Source organism: Oncorhynchus kisutch, linkage group LG13, assembly GCF_002021735.2.
Source record: "Oncorhynchus kisutch isolate 150728-3 linkage group LG13, Okis_V2, whole genome shotgun sequence".
NCBI lineage: Eukaryota > Metazoa > Chordata > Actinopteri > Salmoniformes > Salmonidae > Oncorhynchus > Oncorhynchus kisutch.
In genome coordinates, this window is record NC_034186.2 from 52,593,517 (window position 1) to 52,607,138 (window position 13,622).

At 44.5% G+C, this 13,622-nt stretch overlaps 1 protein-coding gene across 2 annotated transcripts in view; it reads right to left on the reverse strand.

The window, feature by feature from the left end:
* Nucleotides 1-201: 201 nt before the first annotated feature.
* LOC109902196 (nuclear factor of activated T-cells, cytoplasmic 1-like) overlaps nt 202-13,622 on the reverse strand; it is a 63,018-nt gene continuing 49,597 nt past the window's right edge. For both annotated transcript variants that reach the window (XM_020498357.2, XM_020498358.2), the window contains exon 10: nt 202-1,868. In XM_020498357.2, the coding sequence (XP_020353946.2) occupies nt 1,813-1,868 (56 nt within the window). In that variant the 3' untranslated portion in view covers nt 202-1,812. The remainder of the gene's footprint in view (nt 1,869-13,622) is intronic.

Consider the following 13,622-nt stretch of genomic DNA (forward strand, 5'->3'; position numbering starts at 1 on the left):
CTGGGAATGATTTGTGCCAAAAGGAAAGGGTTTTTATAGCACACGCATAGATTCATGGACAAAGCCATCTGGTAAAGACTGCAATATGAAACAGCTAGAGTATCACTGCATGTGTGTGTGTGTGCGCGTGTGCGTGCGTGTGTAAAATGCTCAACGTAAAAATCAAATTAAAATCCTAATAACAGCAATGCACATGTCAGTATTGTCATCGTTATGTCATTTATTGATTCTTTTTTTTTTATAGAACACATAAAACACCATTTCAATTTCCATAAATATTTCATATTAAAGAGGAAATATGTTTCACCTTTGTGCCTGGATAGAAAATGAGTAAGAGTTACAATCATGTTGTAGCAGAGAGACAATAGAGAATAAGGCACAATACGTCAATCTGTTACATAAAGCCATGCTATCATATAGTCCACATGTATTCGTGAAGCTACTTAATGGTATTGTAAAGCTAAATCATATATATCATTAGTGTTCTCTGCATGCTGAAGAAAGACATTGCACTAGACGACGTAGAAAACGATGGCGGATCTGTCATCCTTTATAAGAAGAGACCCCACGGCTCAGTAAGGGCTGTCTGTCCTATCATACTAAGCATGTGAATCTAGATCCTATAACATTTGGTCGTGACGGAAGAGAAAGCCGTGCTGCTACTATGGTAAAGTACATTACATACTGACTGAAGCCTACTGAGCCACTGTCTCTAACAGTAAAGAACGAAGAAGCTCGAACAATAATTAGGTAAGAAATCCTTTGATTATGAGGAAACCAATTATTACCAAGCTGAAGGCGGAAGGCCCAACCCTTCTCCAGCTGTATTATACAGGCAAGGGGAATAAAGATGAAGACTTAGATTGTCCTTATCATCCTATGGTATGTACATGCCAACCCAGTTATTCTCCTTCGATATGTGTAGGAGGCTCTCTCCTGATGGTCTAAGCAGTTCTGAATATATATATTTTTTTAAAGAAGGGAAGAGGGAGAGGTAGGCCAGAGCGAAAGGACAGAAGAGGCACTAGGTGTCAAGACAGATGCTAGCAACTAGGTGGTACACATTGGATCATCAGAAAAAGGAAGACGCTGAAAAAACAATGCTAAACCGCGAAACTGCATAATAGATTTAAGGCATACACAAAGTACATTTCAAATACATGTTTATACAAAGAATATCATACACAACATTCGGTATAAATGGACAAGGACATAATAATAAAAAAAACGGATACACAAAACTAACCTATACACGTCCCTACTTATTTTCCAGCTATTTTTAGTTTCCCTGTAAACGAATGATTGAAGTGATCGAAATGACATTGCATTCTAGTCAGTGAGTGATGTTGTAAGGCACCGCCTGGGTTGCTGTGGTTTGCCAGGACGCTCTGACCAACATATGACACACCCATTGGCTTGTCCGTATATTAGAGTCCAACACACATAAAGAAGACGTTATCAGTAAAGAAACACGTAAATCAGTCTTACTGAGCTGTTTGGTCCATGGAAGAGCAAGAGTTGTCATTTAAGGCAAGTGTAGTAATTGTCACAGTCCCTCCCATTATATCAAAGGCCGTCTCACATTATATTATAATATTCATTCATATGGAGCTTTGCAGTTTCCTGTCAATGACCACCAGTCGACCAATCGTTCTGCAGCGTCACGAGGGGCAAGCGAATCAGGCATCTGGGAAATGTAGCAATGAGGAAGTGGTAATGTGAAAGCTCTCTGTTAAGGGGTTCCTCATGTGGATATAGGAGCTTTGGTTTGTGGTTCCTTTGCCTCTGTCCCTTTTTGTATCTGCAGAGAGTTTATGTACTGAGATGCACTGAGATGCTGGACAGGTCGTTTCGGATGATCTCATTGACTGTGGAGACAAAAGGAGAGATTTTGTTACTCGAAAACCCATCCAAAATATACCTCTCATTATAACATCATCATTGTCACAATATTCATCTTCGTCATCTTCACCATCATCACCACCATTTTCTGCAGCTGTTACGTGTGCCGCATGACATTTTGTTTGTCACTGTGATTTCTGCGGATTCATGTAAGAGTAATATCTCCACTTTCTCAATAGCAAAGTGAAAAATATATACCTCATTCTTAATCTCTTTTGATACAGCAATAAAATTGCTTTTCTTTAAGAATTTTCATTGAATCACCACTGTGGGATTTAGACACTATTACACACTCACACACACCCTTATTCTCTTTCTTGTCTTTCCTGTTCTAGATCCTGTGCCCTCATGTTTCCCACAGTCAGGCAGACAGAGAGCAGTCCCCTCTCTTTATCTGCTGTGTGCTTTGGCACATTGGAGGGGGAAGTGACTGACTCGGGCCCTAGGACTGGGAGCAAACTAGAGGCTCCTCAAGGCACTCTAATGTAAAGCAGAGGAACAGAGAGAGAGATAGAGAAAGAGAGAAGGGCCACTCAGTCTGGAACTCAGTGAGGTCACTATCCACATCACTGGAGGCGGGAAAGGAAGTCAGCACCCTCCTCATATCCACTCTGCACCCACAGACCAGGGCAGACTGGGCAGACTAGGCCTACTTTATCAGCTCCTGGCCCACTGGACAAACAGGCATACAGTGGAGACAACCTACCCACACAGATACCCCCCCCCTCAAACACACAGACACAGACATCACCACCCTACACACAGGAAGAGAGGAGGGGGGGGACCAAAAGAGGGCACCCTTTCATCTATTGTGGCAGTAGAAGTGTTTACATGATTAAATACTGTATTTTCCTGGTGTTTCTATGAATATGAATGTCTATGGATATGAGTTATGATAAATAAGTTCAGTGTTTGAATTATGATTGACTGAAACAGCTTGGTAGAGGTAAAAATAATGAAATAATTCTGAATATGAATGCACGGATGCACGCGCGCACGAGCACACACACACACACACACACACACACACACACACACACACACACACACACACACACACACACACACACACACACACACACACACACACACACACACACACACACACACACACACACACAGAGTTGGGGCTCACCTCCCTTTCAACTCCCACTGGAAAAAGTCAACCTGAGCCAACACCGCTAGCTGTTTTTACCAGTGATTCCGCTCCGGGCTAAACAGGCTTTTACACGTTGGGGTTATTTTTAGTTACGCCTCCTCGGGACAACAAAAAAAAGGCACACAAGCGTGTTACAATTAAATGATCAAACTTTAATGCCAGTCTTCAATTCCATGGTTGTGAGAGAAACAAGAAAATAGCTTGGGGCAGAGAAGAATTGTGAGGGAGGGAAAACCCAACACCTCAGCAGCATATGCCACAAATGTACCTATTCTCTGAGAGAAAAGCAGTAGCTTCCTCGCTTCTTGTCAGTCAGGATAAAAACACTGACATCTCAACACCCACGTATTAACCACAGTGTTGTTTTTCTACGCTTTATCAACTAATATTTTCCACTTGTACAGGTAGTTCTGTCTGAGCCCTGTTGACGTTCAGAAAGCCACCGAAACAGGATGTGGCCAACTGTTACACCACACAACTATCACAAAGAGTTCTTTTTTTAACTAGCTAATGCCATCAGCTATCTGCATCTCTAGGGGGAAATAATCATTCTTAGGTAGGCCTCAAAATAATTGACTGACCAGGGACAAATTAGTTTGTATTCGTGTTTGGTGTTTTACTGTGCTTAGAGCTCCCCATAAGATGTCATGTGAAACTTTATTGCAGTATTCAAGGTCCACCCTATTATGAAGTCTGTCTCTAATTATATACCCGTGTTGCTAGGTAGGGGCTGTCCTAAGTTGTAGGCTAGTATCAAGGTTAAGGCGTCAAGCCCTGGATCTTGTTCATGGAAATAGCTTTGGAAATAGTGATGGAAATGGTTTCAAATCAAATAGAAATCTACGTTTCTCATTGGACAAGTAAAGGTAGTCCTTCCCTATTTCAGGCAGTTTTCTTCCATGTGTTACCTTCCCGAATGGACATGACCCAGTTGTATTACTGTACCCTAGGCCAACCTGTCTAGTCCTTGAGGAGAAACACATGAGGCGAGGAAAGAAGGGAAACGGGGTCAGAGGTCAGCCTAGGTCCTCTCATTGCGTTCTTCTTCCATGACTCAACACTAACCGGGATGACAGTGCTTTACTCACTTCACTTTACCCCCCCCCATCCACCTCACTCTCTCTCATATGAAGGAGGCAAGCATGAGGACACAGTAAAATGGTGAGAAGTCCTATTTGAGTGGCGAACAATGTGTTCGAAATGGAATTTTGCTATAAATCAAGGCAGTTCAAGGTGTCACACGGCCTTGTGAGTTGGTGCAAGACTGCAATGTCTCCTCGCAGACTGAGTAAGACCCTATCAAATATGCCCGACTGTCAAAATAGAAAAAGGACACTTCATAAAGATGATCATGTGAATCTTTGGAAGATAGGCAGTCAGTATCAAATGTAGTTACATTATATATAAGCCAAATTAATTTAGGTTCTGAAAATATTATTTTAACCACTACAGATGTTAATGTGCGACTCTCCTTGGATCAAACTTAGATTGACAAAGTAACACTACTATTGTCATTCCAACCTGCTTGGCAAGCTTCTCAACAGCATCGGAAACGTATTATTATTTTTTCCGGTTCCGGTTTCTCATGTATGGAAAGCTATAAGTGTGAGAAGTCTTTTGTTGAATAAACAAAAACAGTGGAAAATTCAACTGAACATATTCCAAAAAACGGAATAAAAGCGGCATCCTTTATTACCTTAAGTACCTCTAATCGCGTTCAAACCACAGCCAGAGCTGTACGCCTGTTTAACAGCACATTTTGGAAGGCGTGAGAGTGACAGAGGGCTGAATCTCAATTGTGATCCTTTGATTTCTCACCTCCTCTCTCCTCGCCTCTTTCTTTCTCCTACAATCAGTATGGTTACATGCACACAATAACCTGATTACTGTGGCTAGTCAGATGAATATAATCGTTTGTTTAAAACATTGACACATTTTGCAAGAATAACGATTTCACTAATAATCCTGTTTACATGGACACATCTGAATTTAGACTACCCGATTGGGACACAGTGTAGACAATTGGCAAATCAAAATAAACCTTTATCCCACAGAGAAGCCTTTTTGATTTTTTGATTAAGTTTCCCGACATATAAAGTTGAGTGAAAACTAAACTTCTAAGATTCATACTTTCAGTTTATCCAAACTCACTCCACTCGCGCAAAAGAGGGAGGCTGGCGCTACTGCTGCTGGCACGTGCAGATCAAATACACAGTCTGGAACCCCGATTAAGCTGCTTCCGTGTCCTAATAATTCAAAAGATTACTCAGAAAACCAGGTGTTTTAATCGGCGTGCGCTTACTTCGATTTTGAGGAAGGTAAGCACGAAGGTAAGCAAAGTGTTTGCAGGAATATTGCCATGATCAGCCTACTGCCATAATCCGTTTTTATATTCAAATGATTTACTGTGCATGTAGACGTACTCAATGTTTGGAGAAAGGAGAGAAGGTAGTATGGAAATACAGTGTGTCAATGAAGCAGCCATCGCTCCTACCCACCTCTATAATTATCCTGCTGCAGTACTTTCTATGTGTTTGTGCGGTGGGGAGTACACGTCGAACCATGTTTCTACGGGCGGACAGGCAATAGATGGATGTATCTATGGGATTGGCTTGGGTTGGGCTCTCTAATCTCTCTGCTACAGTACATCAGGGAAAGAAGCAGCTTTCCCTCCGGGGTGTGGCCCTACTGAACAAGTGTATAGAGAGAGCTCTCCAAGGTACTCTCTCTGTCGGCATAAACAGTCATTAAAAAGACATCCCTCATCTCAGGGAGGAGCTACCAGGCACCTCTGAAAGGGCCCAAAGTGCACAGCAGAGGGACTGCAATGCCATGTAATTAAATTTCAAGCTTTGACTAAACCATGTTTGTCAGTTGTACATCAAATTAGAACACAGCACCAAGTGAACCTTCTGTTAGGTTAAGCTACCATAATGTGCCTGAAATGGACGCCAAGGCAGTAAGCACCCAAAAGGTTAAAGAGCTTGTCATTGTTCAATTCTGATAAAGACTGATCCGAGATCCAACAGTGAAGTCCATCAGAGCAGCAGTGGAGCAATTTGGCCCTATTTTGATTGAGTTATTCAGGCAGAAGCATTATGACTTCATTTGGGCGAGGAGAACGCGCCACCCGAGCTCCTCCAGCCAAACCTGACCCGCTCGGCGGATTGAGTTAGCCGAGGTTAGCAGATAGCGTTGGCGTCGGGGTTCGATAACATCCAGGCTATCCTCTGAGAACAGAGGATAGCCATGCGGTTAGAGGAGACGGAGAGGAGAGCCTCCCAGGCCGCAAAAACACTTGGTGGTCCCTGCAAGCGTAACCCGATTCCCCCTTTACCCAATCAACGACTGGCAATGACCTGGCAGCAGCGCAGAATTCACTTCACCTTCTTCCTGCTCAACTTTCTAAACATACCCTTTGAACTCTGAGTTGTAAGCGTTGTAAGAGAGGCATCCTCTGCTTGGGAGTTTCTATTCTCTCCGGCCTCCGGCTGCCCATGAAGGAAGGCATAGCTAACATCCTGAAACACTTTCACAGGGTGGATAAACTACATTAACTCCAGTGGTGCTAGGGTTAGAGACCTCGGTGCTGTACATAGTCGTACTCTTCCTCTGCTTACACTTCCCCGGGCCCTCGTGTGCCCCATCATGCCTTGTCAGAAAGACAAGCACAGCTTCCACTTATTGTGTTCTGGCTCCACATGAAGAAGCTGATCTGAATCATAATGGTCATTCATATCAACATGGACACACCGGCACGCAGGCCCACAAGCGCACCAACACATACGGACAGCATCCATGAATGCAGGCACGCACACAGACACAAACAGGCACACAGAAAGGAGCACGCAGGCAGACACACATGCAAACCATGGCATGAACATCCAGATGATTTAGGAACAATAGCGTAATGCAAACAAAACTATGCATTACCCTTCTCTATTTCAAAATACTGTAATAGGCAGAAGAGGGGAGTACAGACATTTGGACATTCACAAAACAAATGTTCAACCTCGTTTGAACTCAACGTGTATGTGAAATTGATTTGGTGAGGAAGCTGAACTGGAGTATGAAGCTGCTAAAGAGAGACAATTGAATTTCCTGCTACATATTACTTTTGTTTCCCTACAATATCAAATCTGCTCTCGGTTTCAGCAGAAACGCTTTAATGGACAATTTGCAGCCTCCCACGCAGGTCTGCAACAGCTAGAGGGAGAGGCTGGATGCATGTCCCTCACTCCTCTTCTCCTACGAATCTGTCAGAACCAGTGTTGTGAAACGGTCAGAGCATGCAAACAGGTACACACATACCCATGCACGCACGAACACACACACAGACAGACAGACAGACACGTGCACTCGCAGCACACACACACACACACACACGCAGCACACATACAAACTCATCCCTATAGATAAACGCAGTTGGACACAGAGGAATTACACTAAGCTAATTCTTCATCGTGATCGAACACTTCATAAATTCGTCTCAGACTAGCAGGTAGACAACAGAGACTGATACCCTGGGAAGCCCTGTGGGTGTAATGATGTGATTATATGTGCAGATGGGGATATATCATCCCCACAACTCTGCTAATGTGTGAAGCCTGCCTTTCCCCATGTGGAAGCACTCAGCCTCACGACTGACCGGAGGAGACGAAAGAAAAAGTTAAATTGTGTGGGAGAGAGAGAGAGAGAGCGGAGAGAGAGGGCGGGGGGGGGGGGGGGGGGGGGGGTAGCTGGAGTCGACTGTGAGGGTCTCTGCTCGAGTTTTACAACCCTTCCGGCAGCAGCTGGGCTGCTGCGCAGACGTTGCTGTGTGCCCTGGGCCTCGGCCAATCCGCTTCCTCCACTGCCAAGGTGCACACCAATGGTAAGGGGGGGAGAGGAGTAATGGTTAACAGAGGCTGAGCCACGCTGGCGGAGAGAGGGAGAGAGGGAGTCCTTGGAATACTTTCCTCTGATGGCTGCTACTGCTTGCAGGACCTCCGAGTATTGCTCCACGTTGGAGAGCAAGGAGTGGGGAGACAGCGAGATAAAGTGAAGTGCTGCTCTCATCTCATCTCCACCTGTCTTCCTACGTGAGTCTCTGATGTGCTCCTCGTCTCAGACAGCTTGCTTTATTGGTCTCCGACGTCAGATGAAGCCTGCTCGTTGCCAGGCTAAACGGGTGGACCCCTAGAGAGCTAGCGAGCGTCTGCTCTGTGCTCAGCCCAGACGGAAAACACCAGGCCGTAGCCAGAGGGCTGCAACCGCCGCCTCGCAGACCGAAACGGGCTGAAGAACAATAGCCAGCCACCCCAAAATTACACAGCCAAACTAAAAACAACAGCTTTTTCACTGAAAACCACCCAACACTGATTTGCTTGTTTTGGCAAGGCACTTTCTCTTTGATCTTCCATGGTGTGTTGCTACTGCTGCCTCTCCGCCCTATCTTACTCCTCTGTGAGATGCCGCCGCCGCCCGTTCCTCTCCTCCTCTCACTTCCTCTAAGGCCCTGGGGGCAGTGGGTGTGTTCGCTGGGGCCCTTCTCCGGGGACGAGGCCATGGAGGTGTTTACATGGTTAGGGCTGCTCTCCTGTGAGCTCATCATTGATGGACTGAAATTAGTCACTTGATCGTCTTCACTGTGTCCTCCCCCAGTTTCTCGACTACTAATAGTACAAAGTAACGCAGCGGCACCAAGATTTCATGATATATTTGATAGCATATTTCTTTACGTATAAAGCTGAAATAAAGCGCAAGCCCAACCAACCACAACGTCTACAAATATCTGAGTGAGAGAGTGAGTGAGTGAAACACACGCCTGCATGGTGGAGGTATGAAGGGAGTCGGATTTGAAAAGTTCAGCATGCCTCATTGACTTAAAGTTTCGTGCTAAAATAACGATGGCCATCAGACATGCCCGGTCGGATTGATACCGAATTGGAAAGGCATGAGGCAACAGTGGCTAATGCACATGGATTGAGATCTCCCCTTTTGAATATGGCGGAAAAAGCATTGACATATTGAAGCCATCATACTTTGCGAGATTACAGCCACCTGAGTGAGAATTTGGCCGTACACCTGCATATAATGGGATTTATGACATCAGCATTTGTATTCTGCCTCTTTAAATCACCTGTTCCCTGTCAGTTGTAAAGTGAGATTTTGGAATCCACGTTTTATATAGAAAACCACATTCCCTGCATCCAAAAAGGCATACCTCGGTGCAAGTTTTATTAGATCCTATCTATCATAGACATGAGGCTTAGAGCAGTACCTTATCGTTTGAGTGTATGTGTGTGTGTGTGTGTGTGTGTGTGTGTGTAGAGCTCCTGGCTATTGGCCTTCGACTGGACCGTTGCTCTTTCCATCCCGGTGAAGAGGTAGGAGCTCTTGTTCTTTTGAATTCTCTTTCATGCATTTAAAAAAGGGAGCCTTTGAACTTGACAATATACTCCTGGAGCGACCCATCCCAATGCCAGCAGGGATACTGTCTCAATCTGCCTCGCAATGTTGGATATACAGCGAAGATCTTGCCATGAGGAACTTCCAGGAGTCACAGCGCAGCACTAAAACACTAAATCCACAAAAGGCTCAAGCAGTGCAGAGAAACTCCTCCTTTCTCCTGTCTCCAACACTCCTGCTGGGATCTCGCAGCTGACCCACAAGGTCAGACTTATATTTACTGTAAGTCTCAGATCTGATTCACTCTCAGTCCACTGACCTGGAATCTGCTCTGAGTCTACACTGTTTTAAATCTTCGTCCACCTGCTATGATTGGTAGACTGAGAGGCATAAGGGTCAACTTAGGGTGACTCATGGACTTACTTACCTGGGCTAGGGTTAAAGGGAAGGGGGTGGGCTGGCTTGGCAAGTCCTCTCCTCACGTCAACCTCTTTTTTGATTTACCTAGTGTGCAGACAGACAACCTTTCTACATCTGGAGGTTCTGATCCAGCCATCCTGGATCCTATAACATCTATAGGGATCCCAGGATATCTGTTCCAACTTCTTCCTACACACATCACAGCAACCCTGCGCACACATGCAATCTAACACACACACAGACAGACACACACACGAACGCACGCACACACACACATACAAACAAAAAACCTATCTGAGCCGTCACTGGTAAATCATAGATGGCGGTTTCACCTGATTATGGCCTATACGACTTCCTCACCTGTAGATTTAATGCTTGCCATCGCTCGGGGAGTTCGCCACATGAACGTCTTAGCAGAGAGGGAGTCCCGAAAAACAGTCAATCTTACTGATTCAATTAAAACATATGTGACATCGCCGCTCACCTGGAGCGTTAACAACTGACCTTACCTGACACGAGGAACGTGCGAGCAGATTTGACATGAGTGATTTATAATACCGAACAGACAGAGAATCTCAATTTACCCCATCTAAAGAGAAATAAACAAAAGTTTTCAAGAGTGCAGCTTTGCAATCTCACATCACCTCCGAGTTTCAACCTGGACTCCCCTGACTAGCTCTCAGAGGTCTTACCTCTTAGTGAGGTATGGCAGTAGACAGGACCGGCTTAGCTTCCATCTTCTATACATGTTATACATATACATATCGAGATGAGAACTTAAAATTGTAGTGTGAGAGAAAGAGGTCAGTCTGGGGAGTCTAGGGACTAATTGAGATTTATATCCTCCACGGTTCATAAGCCAGCAATGGGACACTGAACGCTCACCGCTTCTGAACGATCCTTAAAAGCAAACCCATTCAACCTCAGCGTGGTAATTCTCTGCTCTACAGGTGCTCAGTGGGAAAATGAGAAAAAAGAGAGAGAAATACACTCCTCCACTCTGAGCCGTGTTTTTCTTTCTTAGACTTCTATCGATTCAGTTAAAAACAGCTTCAGCCCCGTCAGTATGTTCTGTCTGTGTGGGAATCTAACCAGAGATTGCATGCTGCATGCTTCACTCTCACATTTTCCCCTCTCACTCTCAGTATGTCTGTCAGCCTTCTTGTGAGTCTGCCCTGTGTGTGTCTGACTGAATATCCCTGGATCTAAGCAGGTGTGGAGGGTGCCTGCAACCCCCCCCCCCCCCAATAGCCATTCTCATAGCAGCTTCTGCCCCATTGCTTCCTATCCTCTCTCTCGGAATAGATAGATATATATAAATATATGAGTATGCCATTTAGTAGACACTTTAGGAGACCCAAGAAATCAATGTGATGACGTTAAATCAATGTGGAAAACTGATAGGATTTGAAAAAGTAATCAATGTAAGGCTATTTTAAGTGCTCTCTTTTGGAGAGATTGGAAACCCAAATTGGTCTACACGGACAAGTTCTGGCCAGGTTTAGATCTTATCTGTCGGAAAGATATCAGTTTGTCTCTGTGAATGGTTTGTCCTCTGACAAATCAACTGTAAATTTCGGTGTCCCTCAAGGTTCCGTTTTAGGACCACTATTGTTTTCACTATATATTTTACCACCTCTTGGGGATGTCTTTCGAAAACATAATGTTAACTTTCACTGCTATGCGGATGACACACAGCTGTACATTTCAATGAAACATGGTGAAGCCCCAAAATTGCCCTCGCTAGAAGCCTGTGTTTCAGACATAAGGAAGTGGATGGCTGCAAACTTTCTACTTTTAAACCCGGACAAAACAGAGATGCTTGTTCTAGGTCCCAAGAACTTCTGTTGAATCTGACAATTAATCTTGATGGTTGTACAGTCGTCTCAAATAAAACTGTGAAGGACCTCGGTGTTACTCTGGACCCTGATCTCTCTTTTGACGAATATATCAAGACTGTTTCAAGGACAGCTTTTTTCCATCTACGTAACATTGCAAAAATCAGAAACTTTCTGTCCAAAAATTATGCAGAAAAATGTATCCTGACTCGAACCCCCCAAAATTGACCATATTACTCCAGTGCTAGCCTCCCTACACTAGCTTCCTGTTAAGGCAAGGGCTGATTTCAAGGTTTTACTGCTAACCTACAAAGCATTACATGGGCTTGCTCCTACCTATTGTTATATCTGGAGTACTTCTCCTGTCTTATCCGGTGTCCTGTGTGAATTTAAGTATGCTCTCTCTAATGATCTCTTTCTCTCTTTCTCTCGAAGGACCTGAGCCCTAGGACCATGCCTCATGACTACCTGGCATGATGACTCCTTGCTGTCCCCAGTCCACCTGGCCGTGCTGCTGCTCCTGTTTCAACTGTTCTGCCTGCGGCTATGGAATCCTGACCTGTTCACCGGACGTGCTACCTGTCCCAGACCTGCTGTTTTCAACTCTCTAGAGACAGCAGGAGCGGTAGAGATACTCTTAATGATCGGCTATGAAAAGCCACCTGACATTTACTCCTGAGGTGCTGACCTGTTGCACCCTCGACAACTACTGTGATTATTATTATTTGACCATGCTGGTCATTTATGAACATTTGAACATATTGGCCATGTTCTGTTATAATCTCCACCCGGCACAGCCAGGTGGCCATCCCTCATAGCCTGGTTCCTCTCTTGGTTTCTTCCTAGGTTTTGGCCTTTCTAGGGAGTTTTTCCTAGCCACCATGCTTCTACACCTGCATTGCTTGCTGTTTGGGGTTTTAGGCTGGGTTTCTGTACAGCACTTTGAGATATCTTTATTTTTATTTGATATATTGTCTTTTTTTCATCCACCTTTTAACCTAAATCCAATGACATGGTGACATGTATTGTTGATTTCATGTTGGATTCACAGTTAGTTCACAACTCCAAATGTAAATAAAAACTAGATGTTGAACTGAGGTCTGTGCCCAGTGGGTTACAATCAAGCATGCATACAGTACATTACTCTCTCTCTCTCTCTCTCTCTGTCTCTTTCTTTATCTACGATTCCCATTCCACAAGGAGAATATATACTCTAAAGTAGAAAATATCTCCCGTGATCCTGATGCTAAAACTAGACATGATTACAGGAAGAAATACAGAAATCGATAAATAACTGTAAAATTATAAATGTGTATACGAGAAAACTCCTTTTCTCTCTGTTGAAACATATCTGGAGAGGATGATTTGTGTAATGGCCTGCACCATTGAAACAGGGGGTGATGTGCAGTTAGTTTATAGGCCAGTGACAGAAGCTACTAGTGACAGAAGCTATTCGTTCTTCCCCACTCTCTCTCTCCTCTCTGTCCCTATCTTCTGCTCGCTCCCTCTACTCTCTCTCTCTTCTCTCTCTCTCTCTCTCTCTCCCCATCTCTCTCTTTAACAGAACACAATGGAGACAGGGTGCTTTTCCAAGAGCAGTAAACCCCACGTCATTCCCCATCCTGCCTGGCCTCTTCTGTTGACATCCGTCACTACAGGATCCTATACCACTGAGCGAATACATTTCAGATGGGGCCTATTATTAACGAGTCAGAAATGAGAGATCTGCTTCTTTTTACCGATGCCACAGGTATTTACATTCCCCAACAAACTAACAGCAACAAAAAACCACCGGTATGAAGAGTGTGAGAGTGAGGACTTACAGTGTGGCAGTGGCAGACCCGCTTTGTAAAGGGGGACTTAACACAGGAATGTGTGTTTGTCTGCCTGTGTGTGTGTGTGAATCTACGCGT